This window comes from Berghia stephanieae, chromosome 2 (assembly GCF_034508935.2).
Source record: "Berghia stephanieae isolate SIO BIC M18660-M18661 chromosome 2, UCSD_Bste_1.3, whole genome shotgun sequence".
NCBI classification, from domain to species: domain Eukaryota; kingdom Metazoa; phylum Mollusca; class Gastropoda; order Nudibranchia; family Aeolidiidae; genus Berghia; species Berghia stephanieae.
Genome location: NC_088361.1, coordinates 106,307,317 through 106,323,169, shown reverse-complemented (window position 1 = coordinate 106,323,169; position 15,853 = coordinate 106,307,317). Strand labels below are relative to the sequence as shown.

General features: G+C 34.6%; 1 protein-coding gene across 2 annotated transcripts in view; it reads right to left on the bottom strand.

The window, feature by feature from the left end:
- Positions 1–1,279: 1,279 nt before the first annotated feature.
- LOC144966165 (uncharacterized) overlaps positions 1,280–15,853 on the bottom strand; it is a 29,404-nt gene continuing 14,830 nt past the window's right edge. For both annotated transcript variants that reach the window (XM_078902299.1, XM_078902300.1), the window contains exons 11-18: positions 15,416–15,480; positions 14,323–14,461; positions 13,675–13,810; positions 11,844–12,868; positions 9,846–10,004; positions 5,984–6,106; positions 5,218–5,306; positions 1,280–3,647 (exon numbers count right to left, since the gene is read on the bottom strand). In XM_078902299.1, coding sequence (XP_078758425.1) covers positions 3,599–3,647; positions 5,218–5,306; positions 5,984–6,106; positions 9,846–10,004; positions 11,844–12,868; positions 13,675–13,810; positions 14,323–14,461; positions 15,416–15,480 — 1,785 coding nt within the window. In that variant the 3' untranslated portion in view covers positions 1,280–3,598. The remainder of the gene's footprint in view (positions 3,648–5,217; positions 5,307–5,983; positions 6,107–9,845; positions 10,005–11,843; positions 12,869–13,674; positions 13,811–14,322; positions 14,462–15,415; positions 15,481–15,853) is intronic.

Below are 15,853 nucleotides of genomic sequence, written 5' to 3'. Positions count from 1 at the left end.
TCCTTTTGTTGTTTTTTTTTTTTTTTTTTTTGAGGGGGGGGGGGTGGTGGCACCAAAAGCATCCATCCATCATGTGACATTTTGTCATCATAGCAGTTATGCTAACCTTATCATCAACATGACAATTTTGAATAAAGCTACTCATAACTGAACCAGCATAAATAAATGATCATCCGATTAAATGATATAAAATATGAAATTGGCTGGTATGTTATTCATCATTAATAGATATTTTTCTTTTTTTTTAAATCTTTGACAGCAATGAAGAGATATTAAAATTCAATATTTAAGCCAACTTTTCGAAAACAAAAAAACCCCCCCCCCAAAAAAACAGAACTTTTAGAACAAATTTTTACTTATAAAATATCAGTTTCACAGGTTCTCTTCTATTAATCCGACTTCAAGCATAAGATCATTTTTGAAATTGAACTTTCTATGTCTAATTCCACTTATATCTAATTATTATTCTTATACCCAAGGTCTGAGCAATTATGATAATCAAATTCAAAAACAATAAATAAGAAGACACGAAACTGCAGGACTATCATTTTGACTATATATTTAGTCGCATCCAGCTTATAACAACACTTCCAAATACATGATAACTGTTCAACAGGCTTGACGTACCACACTGTCTTTAATTAAATCTCTTATTTATCCATCTTGCATTATCAAAAATAAAATTATTGCTTTATATAATCAGCCAAAGTGCTCATTTTATCATTTTCCTTATAAATCTTTATAACCACTAAGACGTAATTCATCTTGTGAAAATTATAAATTTTCATGGAAAAAAATCATTCTTATTATAAATATTAACATCCACTTAGACTTAATTCAAGGGATGTCCCATCAAAAACTAGACAAATCTATATATGAAAATATAACATGAATTAGATCTTTGTAAAAAGTCTTACTCAATGTAATTATTAGGAATATGTTTTTGCTTTTTTTTAAATTTTGTTTTTAGTTTCAATGCAGAAACTAACCCATACTCATTTAACTTTTTAACTTAAAAGATATAAACATTTCATTTTGCCTTTTCTGAATAACAAGACAAACCAACTCTTCCAAACAAACGCGTTGATCTATTTTTCTCTTTCCTATCAAGGGTTAAAATCTGGAAAAAAAAATAAATAATAATAACTAATACAGAAGCAATGCTGATGTAAAGGGTCATCATTTTTTCTGCATAGCTCCTTTTTTCTGGTTATTCATAAACATATTTGTTTTTCATAACTTTCTAGAATAAATTTGAAAGACTTCAAGAGTAGCAACATTTGGTACACAACATTACATTTATTGTTCATATCTTTGAAGTGTAATAAGAATTTTTAAAAAAATAATATAAAAGCTGAAAACAAACCTATACGTCAAATAATGTTTTTTAAAAAAATGACATACATTTTGTGAAAATTATACGATTTTGTGAAAAAAAAAAGTACATAATAACATACAAATAAATTTTCTTTTAATGATTAAAAAAAAAAAAAAAAAATAAAAAAAAACACACACAAAAAACAAATTCACACACAAGAAAAATTAACAATAAAAGCACCAATCTGCCCACATCAAAGGATTCATATATACATAAATGAATGTATAAACCAAATGCATTGAATGAGATATGAGTTTATAATGCAACTAAAACAACAAGTCTCTTTATAATTTACAAAAAAAAAAAACAAAAAAAACAAAAGAAAAGAGAGAGAAAAAACAAAAAAAGAAAATTGTCATCATATAAAGTGAATTTGCTACATGAAACAAATTTGAAATATTACAGAGAAACGCATAAAGAAATAGTCTTTATTGGAAAAACAAAGTTTGACATGTTTGATATTATTATTTCATTGCAAAAATAAAACACAAATTACAAAAAAATCATCATAGGGAACACAAAATCATTATTAATCTGAATAAAAAGATATAAGATTATATCCTCTAAAACAAAACAAAGAATGCTATCCCCTCTAAATCCAGACTGCAAAGCATTAGTAAGTCATGATTGATCATATTCAAGCTGTTTGAAGAAATCCAATTTACAAATGAAAATAACAGGCTCAAATCATAATCCTTCTCTCAGTGTCTTTTCAGTATCAAAAGCTGCATGAAAACTACCATTAGTAGTGATAATATACCTTAACAGTACCATAATCAAATCAAAACAAACACAACAACTTTGCTATTGATTGCTGTTCCACGCTCAAGCCTTGTCAATCAGTGCAATCATTTACGTAGTGCATCTCATAATGAGCACTTATTGATCTTTCTAGTCATGCAACAATGGTATCCATCTAAACTTCCTAAATAACAATAATCTATTCTCATTCAATTATACTATTTACAAAAGAAAAGATGTGACAAGGATGTCAAAAATATGATATTTTGGCATGAGAAACAACATGAGTTTGACATGTACCTCTGATCTTCGTATAAAACAACATAACTGATTGAAGAAGAAGTGAATCATAATAAGAGAGACAAAAGTTCAGCACAATCAACTTTCCTTAATTACTTCCACAGGAAAATGTTATGAATTCTATCCACCAAATTGTTTTAAGTGGATTTTAAGTGGGTTATGAAATAATAATCTGCTAGATGAGAAAAACCAAACCCTATTGTAATTGTTTGAAAGCCCAACCAATCAGAGAGATTAATAAAAATGCCATAACTCAATCCAACAACACAACAATATGCAATAAGAGTTAAATGACAAGATTTCTCATTCAAAATATAAAAACAGGCCTCAAAAGCCTTATTATTTGCATCAGGGTATAATACGACAAAAAAGAAGCGATTAGCACAACAATGTATGTAACGAATGGGTGGACAAGCCGATCAATCCATAAAAAAGCACGATTTCTCATTAGGCCCATGAACTTATTTTTCTGCAACACCGATACTCAGGTACCAATCTGGTAACATAGCTTTGATGGAGTCAATAAATACCACCGGAAAATGAGAAGAAAAAAGAGAGAATCTTTGAGGGGCACAACTACACCATAATTTTAAAATAAAAAATTATAATAATACTGCAATTACGACCACGATTGGTAAATCATCCTCCTGGGAATAAAATGAGACAGATAAAGCTCTCTTACCTAAAATGCATCATTCATTCCTTAAAAATTTAGTGGACTCCGTTCACAGTGGCATTGATCAGGGTGAGAAAAGCCGTTTCAGCTTTAAATAATCACTTTTGGCAATGCTTATAGTAAATTTTAAAGTTTTTATGAATTGTAAATTTTAAAGTTTTTATGAAATAATTGCATGAATAAAAAAAAAGGTAATTTTATGATAGTTGGTTGAACAGAAATGCCATGAAAGGCTAATCAATGAGAGAGACTAGAAGTAAATATTCAATAAATTTGAAATTGAGCATCATGATTGTCAACGGAATCCACTATTCATTGTGTATTTAATATAATCCTTACCTGTTCTTGTCGCATTTGGTCCTTTAAAATAACCAAAAAGCAAATAATTACAGAATAGCGTGTCAAATATCATTCTATTTCAAATGCATGAATAACTAAAAAAAAAGAAAAAGGAAATGTGCCTTGACACTTGTCGGATATCGTGTCATATGTTGGACTTCATCTCAGTCTGGTAATAATTTGACAGTGAGTCTGGACTTATGAAGGCATTTTCTGAAAAGAGAAAATATCATAGTTTTAGAACAAATAGACATATCATTGAAATGGTTGAAAACGTTAAAATTGTTGAATCAAATCCAGTCCGTATGAAAAATATCCCACATGATTCAGCTTCACTTAAAAGTTCTCAACAATTTTTTCATACTACCTGCAAATCTAAAAAAAAAAAAAAAAAAAAAAAAGAAGGAAAGATAGGATGACTGTTAACATAATTTAACCCCATGAATGGCAAAGATGGCAACTCTCTACCCCTGTTGTGTCAAATGCAAATATTTTCAGATCAAAAAGCTTTTTTTCTTCTTTCTCTGTGACTGAAAACATCCAAGTTTACGTGAGTGAGTGTGTGAGGGTTTGTGCTTATAAACCTGATCAAAGTGGATAGATACATACCATAAGCAAAGAACAAAAAATCATATTTCCTCCCAAATTCCTAATATTTCACACTCTGAATAAAACAAAAATGCATGATTTTCAACCTTTTATCTGAAATGTTTAGATTAGGTGCAATGCAGTTCACATCTGCTTTTCTGTGTAAAATAATATCTCTTATTATTTTGATTGAGAAATCCAGAGCTGGTACAAAAATGTCAAATCTGGCTGAATTTAATCTCAATAAGATCTGTCTTTACCCATTAAATTTGTATAATGCAGGTATGTGGACATCTTTAATAAAGATCAGATTACTCAAACGTTATACTTGTGCACATAAATCAAGACAGTATTGTTTGTAGCGGAAATAAAAAGTTATAAATATGCATATACTACTACACAATTCCAGTTTTAATACGCTTAATGTGCTTATCTAATGCTTTAAAGCCATGTATTCATTACATCTGCATTAAGAAAGTAAATGTACCGACATATCATATCAAAAGAAATGATGGCAGGGCCAGCATTTGCAACTGGTGTCATCCACCTGCCATTGATCGTACTTAATTTCATTAGACTTATACAAGGAAAGACAAAGTATAAAATCAGTCATCAACATGTGTGCCAAGTCAAAACAAACTGTTCGGACAGTCTCAAAATGAAAAATAAAAATCTTTTTAAAGATGAGCAATGACAAAAAGGTAAAGCAAATATATAAAAATATATATACAGGGGCATCGTGGCTCAGCGGTACGGTCTTTGCCTCCTACCCGAAAGGCATCGAGTTCGATCACCCACCGCTGCACTGTGTGGCCTTGAGCAAGTCACCTCGCCTTAGCTCAATATGCGGCGCTGCACTGCGGCTGACGCCTGGGTTATTCCAGTCTTCCCTTGGAATAGACCCTAGAGACTAATTTCCCCAATGGGATGAATAAAGGGAATTTTATTTATTTATTTATTTTTTTTAAATAGACAAGAATAAAGAAGAGAAAAAAGAAAGAAAGAAGAAAAATAAGAAAAAAGAAAAGTATGATGTTTTGTTAAAAAAACCCAAAAAAAACAAGAATCATTGAGAATAAGATGTACAGACGGCTTTAAATCAGAAAGATAAATGATGATAGACTGAATTAACATGTTTACAATTAATATTTATAGACAAGGGAGGGAAATCTGGAGGACATGGATGAAAACTTACTGGTCACACTTGCTGACACATTTTGCAGCTTGTTCTCCAGTCTCAAACTGTACGATTGCCTTATTTAGTTCCCTAAAAAGCTGTACATTCTGTAGAATATCAAAACATAAATAAATAAATACAACTTTAACAATCTGACCCATAATTGGTGGTGCAATACAAGTATTTGTAACTGAATGATAAAATATATTATCAGGAGACAAGTAATAATGTTATAAAAACCACCACACCAAAAAATTACAAGAATATTTAAATTGGAGAGAATCGTTATTAAATTGGCCCCTGAATCACAGGAGAAATGATGAAAACATAATAAAAAAATAATTATGCTAAATATTTATTATAATTACAGCCATCATAATGTCACGTTGAACAAAAGAATCTATTTTTAAGTCAGCCTAATGACCAAGACCAAGATTCAGACAAGAGGAAGTGATTTCTTTTATTTAACAAGAGCTGATAACTTGTCCAGTTTTAAATGAGCTGCCCAGCAAATATTCAAAAGGTCCTAAATTGAATAAATCATAAGTTTAAATCCATTTAATCCAGGAAGAACATTTATCTTGATACCAACTGTTTAAACTAAATATCTAAAGACCGAAATATTCTGATAGCAAAAACCGATATAAATTGATAGCTTAGAATTGGAATACTGTAAAAATATCAGTCCAGATAAAGTTAGAAAAAAACAAACAAACCAAAAAAAACCCAAAAAAACAACAATACAAGGAAGAGGGGATGGATTTTTTTTGAATCAAGTACTTACCAACACACGTCCGAAATGTCTACACACTTTGACTAGGGTCTCCTTTGTTGCCATCTGAGCCAAATTATAGATTGCTACTTTTTGAGGACCTTTCAGCACTGAAACGCTAGTATCCATAACAACCTGATTAGAAATTAAACATAATTTCCTGAATTAATTGAGTAATTGAGTAAAGCTCCTTACTTTGTGTTTCAGGATAAAATTCTCTATATTCTTTTTTTTTTTAACTTGAAGAAAATAAAATTTCTGGGGAATTTTCTATGTGAGTTCATGATAATGACAACCTTAATGCAATCAAAAGACAGTTTCCCCTGCCCACCACTTCCCCATCTCTTTGCTCAAACCGTGAAACAAAATAAAAATTCTTGCGAATTTTGTACAAGTGTCAATTGAATAGAGTGCAATTAAGCAGAGCAATTATAAATGAATAATAATTGTTTGTTTGTTTTTAAGGGTTTTACGGCACTTGCAACACATTAAGGTCATATCAGCGCCAGTAAAAATGAAGAAAATGGGATAGTAAAAAGTTCTAGAATAACAATTAAAGCACCCAAGAGAAAGGAAGACAAAAGGGAATTGGTTCAAATAGGAAACAGATGTAGATTCCAAAAGCACACCATCAAAGTACTTAGTTTGAGATCACTTAAAAGTCTCATCCAGACACAAGCACAGGTCCCCACTAAGAGGAACACACTCAAATGTTTACTAATCATATATAATATGTATACAAAACATAATACAGTGCATAACAGAGAGATGATTTACAAGGAAAAAAATATCCTCTCCCAAAACTAGCCATACATTTGAATGTTTCCCTCTCAGCCAGGGTATCCGGCCAGGGTCAGGACAAAACCAAGTAATCTCATTCCACGACAAAGACAGAAAGTAAGTTGGAAAACAGATACAGGTGGATAGAAGACACAGTAAGTACCTCCCTGCCCACTATGGGAGGTAGGAACCCCACCCAGGATGAATGAATAATAAGAAAGAAAAAAAAAAACCAAAAAAAAAAAATATTCTTATTTGCAATTAGGGGAATGACCTATATATTTTCCTTTTTTTTTTTACTGACCAATTCACAGGGTTCCCACAAAAGGAAAAAAAATTCAGATCTTTTCCAGACCCATATCATGGCCAATAAACACCACGAAAGGAGGAGAGATATCAAATTTTAAAAAGGATTTCAGATATATTATAAATAGTAAGGTGCCTAGCTGATGTGGTGAAAGAGTTATGATGATGATGTGGGGATGGCGGTTGTAGTGGTGGTAGTAGTGATGATGATGAATTGGTGATTGCCATAGTGTCGGTAGTTATGATGAGATAGAGGAGTTGATGTGAGGAGTTGGAAGTGGTGGTTGTAGTAATGGTGGGGGTGGTAGTAGTGCTGGTGATGATGATGATTATGATGATGATGTGGTGGTGGTTGTAGTAGTGATGATGATGATAATGATGATGATGATGTGGTGATTACAACAGTGGTGGTAGTAATGATGATGTGGTGGTGGTTGCAGTAGTGAGGAAGTGGTGGTGATTGCAGTAGTGGTGGAAGTGATGATAATGATTACATTTAGGTGGTTGAAGTAGTGGTGTTACTAAGAATGGTGATAATGATGTGGTGTTGGTTGCAGTAGTGGTGGTAATAAGGATGCTGATGGTGATAGTGGTTGCAGAGGTGGTAGTAATGATAATGTGGTGGTGGATGTAGTTGAGTTGACAGTGATGAAAATGATGATGTGGAGTTGCTACTAGTAGTGGTGATAATGATATGGAGGTGGTGATTGCAAGTCAGGCCTGTAATGACTGGTGAAAAAATTGTCCAAACTTTTTGAACACGCAAAAATCGACCAACAGGACAAAAATATGGATTAACAAACACAACACAGATATGACACGTCAATTGATTAGTTAAATCATGTCATTTTTTCCCCCCACTCTATTTTAATAAAATAAGCAGGTCCTTATCTTATGGTACAAAAAAAATTTAACAAATCAGAATTATTTGAGAAAGTACACACATTGCTGGTTCCAGGTCTGAGTTAGTTGCAAAATGAAAGGAAGAGAAGAATTCCTACTTTTTTGAGGGATATGTAGTGCTTGACACGAGAAGCTGCTTTATCTTCGCTCCTGTTTGTGTTAAATTTTCAAGCTGATTCTTTCGTTTATTTGGATTAATTCTTATACAAGAAGAGGAAGAAGAAGAAGAAGAGGAAGAAGAAGAAGAAGAGGAAGTAGAAGAAGAAGAAGAAGAAGAAGAAGAAGAAGAAGAAGAAGAAGAAGAAGAAGAAGAAGAAGAAGAAGAAGAAGAAGAAGAAGAAGAAGAAGAAGAAAAGAAGAAGAAAAGAAGAAGAAAAAGAAGAAGAAGAAGAAGAAGAAGAAGAAGAAGAAGAAGAAGAAGAAAATAGAAGATGAAGAAGAAAGAGAAGAGAAGAGAAGAAGAAGAAGAAGAGAAGAAGAAGAGAAGAAGAAGAAAGAAGAAGAAGAAGAAGAAGAAGAAAAAAGAAGAAGAAGAAGAAGAAGAAGAAGAAGAGAAGAAGAAAAGAAGAAGAAGAAGAAGAAGAAGAAGAAGAAGAAGAAGAAAGAAGAAGAAGAAGAAGAAAAGAAGAAGAAGAAGAAGAAGAAGAAGAAAAAGAAGAAGAAGAAGAAAAAGAAGAAGAAGAAGAAATCACGGTCATAAGGATAGAAAACTTCCACTGAGAGCAGTCAATCACCTTTTCATTCAAAGAAATATATATATTTTGCATTCTTTATTCCAGTTCACTTTCGACTGGATACAATGAAAGCGTTGGAATGGAGATTGTCAACCGGAAAAATTGTGTGTCGTTAGAAAAATAGAGAGAAATGGTCAACGACTCGCGTCTCGACATGAGACATTGGCGAGACATTGTGAGCAAGGAATCAGCAATTGACAATAATGGTACATGCAGCCAGCATCGACAGCCAATATATGGGGAAGGAGGCACATCCTGTGGAGTGTGCGAGTGGCGATAATTGAAAAAAGATTAAATTCTAGAAATTATTATTGTCATTGATTTTAGCCAGGCATTTTTATAAGTAGTTCTCACTAAATTCTATCAGTCAGACTATTATCGGTCAAGGGTACACATAGTTTTGTGTATTGGTATGTTATATCTGGCCAGCAGATGTTATGCGTAATTTAGCTTCAAGGAGCATTAATAGTTAATTAGTTTGTTCTGTTTTTGACTCCATTTTTCAAGGCAAAGAAATAAAAACTCCTTTGTCTTTCTTTTGTTTGCTTTGTCTTTTGATGAGGCAGATACTTTTCACTTTTCACTTTTCTTTCTTTTTTTTTTCACATCGACACTTGACAGAATTTATCGAGCAAAGTTGTAATGTCGGAAATTCAACAATTGTCAGAAGATTGACAGGCCTGAATAGTGGAGGTAGTGATGATGATGATATAGTAGTGGTGGCTGTAGCAGTGCCAGTGGTGATATAAATGATGTGGTGGTAGTGGTTGCTGTAGTAGTGTTAGTGATGATAAGGCGGTGGTGGTGACAAAGATGATGATGTGGTGGTGGTTGCTGTAGTGGTGTTAGTGATGAATATGCTGATGACAACGTGGTTGCAGATGCAGTGGTTGTGGTGGTCGTGACGATGATGTGGTGGTGGCTGCAATGATGATGATGTGATAGAGGAGTTGTATTAGTGGTGGTGGTGATGATGATGATTATGATGATGTGGTGGTTGTAGTTGGTAGTGTTGAAATTGACCTGAACAAATTCCTGACCATTTCCAGACCCTTGTACCCAAAGAAAATAATTCCTGACCTTTTTTTTACCCAACCCGGAAAGAAAATGTTCAAATTCCTGACTATTAAAATTTAAGAAAGTTATCTCACCCTGTCTGAAGCATGAGACTGAGAACTAGAGTTTGAAGATCTTGATGGAGCCACATTGTGGAGAATGGAGCGCACCTGGGAATCTGTTGCTGGCTGGGCTCTGCGTCCAATGGTAGTGATGGGGTGAACCGCTTCACTTTCGTAAGATGAATGGGTTGCCTAAAGAAAGAGTATGAGAAGATGAAATCAATTTTTTTGAAATTGCTTAAGATGTGCCAAAAAATAAAGGGGTAATGCGTTAAGAATTTAATAAAATTGGTCAAAATGAAATTGGATTAGTTCATTTTTAAGTCCACTGCTTTCCTTCATCATGTTCTTAAGTCATCAACTTTACAACAAGACACTCATTCCGTGAAAATGTATCCATAGTTGCTTTTGTTTTGTTGGTTTCATTGTGATTTCTTCCCCACCACCCACCACCAGAAATCATTGTCCACACTTTTCTAACACTTTAAAAAAAAACTATTCCTGCTATAATTTTGGTGGCACATACTATGTTTTTGGATAATTTTTCATTATTCAACTCAAAGAAACTTATATTTTAAAAAAATCTTCTTATAGTTTTTCAAAATAACTTAGTATTGTTGTATTTTTGTGTCGAATGCTATGAAAATGACCTTGGGGTACAGCCTCACAAATCCTATGTCAGTTATTGTAGTATGGTTGAAAATACATGAAAATAACAAATAAGGGATTGAACCATAAAACTTGGGACAGTATCTACAACTTGGTAATAAAAATAAAATTTTAAAATAATAAAATTCCCTTTATCACTGCGGCTTTGTGGTCTAGTGGTATGACACTCGCCTTCAGACCCATAGATCCCGGGTTTGAGTCCTGCTCTAGATGGCGCAAAGTTGATTCCTTGGAAAAAGTTCTTTACTCACATTTTTTCACTGTACTTAGGCCGTTAACAGCATTGCCTCTGTCAAAAACAATTGTGATTCGCCTTCTATGCTTCATGTCTCATCCTACATGTTTGTTAAGTGTTGCTATTGGCTCGGGTAAAGCGATTTGAGCATGTTTAGTGGATACTACCCTATATAAATGCTTAAGTTTTCAATTGTTTTAATTTGGATTTTTCTTTCTGAACAATATTGGAAAATAATTATCAAAATATCAGTCAGAGAGCAGCAATAGGAATCCCTTTTTTTGCCAAAGAGTATATATATTTTCTTCATTACAAATACTTGTTTTGTTTTTTAAAGGGTTTTACAGCGCTTCAACACATTTCGGTTATATCAGCGCCAGTAAAAAGGAAGAAAATGGGATAGTAAAAAGTTCTAGAATTACAATTAAAACACCCAAGAAAAAGTAAGACATAGGTGAACTGGGAACAAATAGGGATCAGATGTAGATTCCAAGAGCACACCACCAATGTACTTAGTTTGAGATCACCTATAAGTCTCATCCGGACACAAGCACAAAATCCAACAAAGAGGAATACACTCAAATGCTTACATTATACATTCAAAATAACAAATATAATAATACATAACAGAGAGATAATTTACAAGAAAAAAAATATCATCTCCCAAAACAATAACTTTGCATATGACTGTTTCCCTTCCAGCTAGGACTCAGGTCAGGGCCAGGACAAAACCAAGTAATCTCATTCCAAGACAAAGAAAGAAAGCATGTTGGAAAACAGATATAAGGGGATAGAAGATGCAGTATGTCCTATGGGAGGTCAGGAACCCCACCCAGGACAAATACTTGGCTATGTTATCAAAAATGAATGAATGAATGAATTTATATAGCGCCTAGATCCACAATGTGCTCAGAGGCGCTTTACAATGCAAATAAAACACAAAATAAATTGATAATTTAAGCATAAAATCTATCATATTGGACTAGCATTAATCAATTTGTAATTTAATTACCATGCACTGTGCTGCAAGATGAAAATTTAGGATATCTATAACATGTAGGCCTAATAGAAATGTGAAACATCAAATGATTTTCTAAAGAGATGTGTTTTTAAAATGTTGCTCTTACCATGGTGGAGGCTACAGCATATTGACTACTGGCAGATGAGTAGTTGTAGCTTGAGGAGTGAGGAGTTTGGTAGGTCTGTGTTGCTGCAGGAGCCTGATAATGAGCCCGAGTGGCTGAGTAATAGTCTAGGGAATAATGCTGAGTTGAAGGAGCTGGCTGATGATGGGGAGCTTGGTAAGTGGTTGCAGGGGCAGCTGGTTTGTATGACACTGCTGTTGGAGCTGGGGCCGGTGCTGGGGCCGGGGCTGGCGGATGCTGGTATGGTTGTGCATTACTGGGTGGATAGCCAGGTGGAGGTTGGTAGACTGTGGTAGGTGGTGGGTGACTTGCTGGTGCAACGGCTATGGCAGGGGGTGGTGCAGCATAACCTTGTGTAGGTGGCGGTTGAGTGTATGTGGGAATTGCAACTACAACAGGAGCTGGAGGTGGATAGTGTGGTGGAATTTGTGAAGCCGGTGGTGGGTGATATGCTGCTGGAGTGGCTACTGTCGAGGGTGTGGAATGGAAAGTGGGCTGAGGTTGATGCTGAGTGGCGGCAGGAGGCTGGAACCTCGGAGGAGGTTGAGCGCTAAACCCAGGAGGTGGCTGGGCGACATTAAGGGTTGGGGGAGGTGCTGAAAATCTGGCACCAGCTGAAGTTGGTGGTGCAGATAGAGGAGGGCCACTGAACCTTGGAGGAGCAGCAGACCCTGGAGGGGGAGCAGGACCTGGAGGGGGTGATGAAAACCTATTGGTGACAGGAACCTGGGGTGGGGGTCCTCTGATAGGAGGCATGCCTGGTGGTGGTTTGCTGAACATAGATGCAGATGGTTGAGGTGGACCTGGATGCCGGGGGGGTGATGGATTAGGTGGTGGTCCTCTCGGTGGCAAGTTTGGAGGAGCTACATTTGGGTTGAAGCTTACTTGCTGACTAGAGGAGGTAAGCACTATATTGGAGTCATTACGTTTTGCTATTGGTGGACCCAGTCTTGATTGAACAGATGAGTTGGGTCCTTTTACAGGTACATTTGTTCCCTGGTGTGGTCCTGTTAAAATTAAAATAAAAAAGTGAAATTTCTGGTCAAATGAGCAGATTTAAAGATGAAGAGGGGCAGGTTCAGCGAACGTCTCAAGCACCAACTTTCTATCGGGTGTGTAATGTATTTCTATTTCTGAATCAAGCAATTAAAGCTTTTGACAATAGCTTAAATTTTATACACAATATCTTTGGCTTACATTCTTCTGTTTTTTACAAGAGGAAGGGATGATGGGCTGGCTTGATTTGGTTACAACAGAAAAGGTAATGAATTTGACTCCTAGAAACTCTGTAACATCCTTTATCAAAGTTATTATTGAAGAAAAAAAATAATAAAATAATTTCATAAAACAAAAAATAAGAAGAAAAAAGAGCCAACAAATATCTAAATTGACTGCCTTGCCTTTTGTTGCTTCATGGCAGAGATGGGTAATAAAATAGTGTAGTATCCTTTGGTGAACCAAGTGGCCTAAATAACTATTTCTAGGTCTTTCATTGACTTGCAATGCTTTGGTTGGTGATTTCACAATCCTAACAGATCGCTGGGAATGGAATGTTACCACTATAGAGACATGACGGCATTCATAATTTTTTTAAAAGTTATTTTTTAAAATCCTCTCCCTTAGAAACATACATAAAGCAAAAGATACAGCTGACGCAAAGACACATTCATATGGAAAGGGACTACATAAATAGTGGGATATAAAAGACAGTGAGGTTTGACTGTGAGGAAAGTAAAGAATACCAAGGCATTTTTTTTCTATCTCCAGCCACTCCAGGCTTATAAACCAACTATTTAAGGAATGTTTTACATACCTTGACCGTGGGGACCAAGTCTTCGTCCCAATGGACTGCGTCTAATAGGGCCCAGTCTGTCTCTCATTCCATCCTTGTTTTGTAGAACAACATTTCTTTGATTTTGATGATCATAATTCCTTGATTGTTGTTGATCCTGTGAAGCAAAGTTATGCAAAGCCATTCATGAGCCTTCTGGTTTATTGTTATGACAAGTCTGCATTTCTAATTGTGCGGCTATGTGGTCTAGTGGTATGATATTCGCTTTCGAATCGGAAGGTCCTGGGTTCAAGCCTCGCGCTCGGCGCATAGTTGAGTCCTTGGAAAAGGCTCTTTACTCACATTCTCTCACCATACTCAGGTGTAAAATGAGTACCTGGTCGTTAACAGCGTTGTCTTTATCGAAAAATTGTAATATCGCCTAACAGGCGTCATGTCCTGTCCTACATGTTAAATGTTGCTGTTGACCAGGGACCCCTTGTAAAGCGCTTTGAGCACATTTAGTGGATATTGCGCTATATAAAGCTCAATTTAAAGAATTTTTTTTTTAATTAACAAAAAGCAGTTGGAACACTGAATATGTAAACAATCCAAGCATTGATCAAATGAAAGGTATATCACATTTAATTTAAAGACAATCATATCGATTAAAACCTTATAAATAATTACCTGATATTGTTGGCGGTTATCCCCAATGCGGATGATCTTGTTTGGAACATCATCGCCGCCTTCTGATCTCCTCTTAGTGGCAATTACCGGTACTCTTTCAACTACATTACCATGAGCTTTATCGTCAAATCCTGGTGGTCTATTATGGTTTAAAAAAAAAAAATAAACAAAGAGTTACTGGAGTGTCAGAAATTCAATGGGGTTTATTTGTCTTTTGTTCTGAGAGCTCCAATTATCGGCACCCTTTCAACTACATTACCATGAGCTTTATCGTCAAATCCTGGTGGTCTATTATGGTTTTTTTTAAAAATAAACAAAGAGTTACTAGAGTGTCCGAAATTCAATGGGGTTTATTTGTCTTTTGTTCTGAGAGCTCCAATTATCGGCACCCTTTCAACTACATTACCATGAGCTTTATCGTCAAATCCTGGTGGTCTATTATGGTTTAAAAAAAAAAAATAAACAAAGAGTTACTGGAGTATCAGAAATTCAATGGGGTTTATTTGTCTTTTGTTCTGAGAGCTCAACTGCACTCGAAACAATATATTCGTGCATTGAGGAAAAGGAAGATGATAAAGTAGATGATAAATATTGTCAATCAGGAACTCTCCTTGAACAACCATGTGGGAAAGTAGCTCAACTGACATGTCTTATTTTGGGATTTCACACAGTATTATCATTTATACTGCACATCAGTAAATCTAATGTTTGTCCGAGTTCCTGTGCAGACTCGTCAATGAGCTGCTTTAGATTCTGGAGTTCATATTATTCACAAACTGGATCACTGATGAATCTGTTTTGATATCGATATGAAGATTAAAATTGCCTAATATCAATAATTTTGAGGTCAGAAGAACTAGATTTGTCAAAAAAATGATTGAAGTCACTTAATACATAAATAATATAAAGACAAAAAACAGACAGCAAGAGTCAAAACTTCACCAAATTTGGCCCAATAAAATAATAATAATAAAAAAAGATTAATTCTAATATTCAGATTTCATCAGTGTCAATGTGAACAGCAGGTCAGCAATCTGAATAGATGATAAGTAAATTAATCAAGGGAAATCATCAGGTAAGAAAATTTTATTACCTTCTCTGATGCAAAGGAGTTCCGATTCGAACAGTTCTCGTAATTCCTGTAGGTCCAACATCATCCTGTTATATGATGTCAAACAATACATAATCATAAGAAGAAAAATATAAATTTAAAAAAAAAATAAAATAAATAAACACCATACAAGCATATAAAACAAATCTTAGATTATACAGTTCACTCCTTTCAGCAACATGTCAGATAATCGCGCACTCCAATTATTTGTACATCCATTCTGCTTTGTCCAAGTTCCACAAAATAGAGAAACGTATCCCCTTTCCTCAAGATGTGAATATAAATATCTTTATTTATTCTGGATTTCAAATTTTGTATAAATGTTGATTTGGCAATGTAACTATATCAAATAATGTATTTATCAGTAGAAACAGCGAGTCTTGACTTTTGTACGTCTAAAAAGAACATTCTTCCAGATGG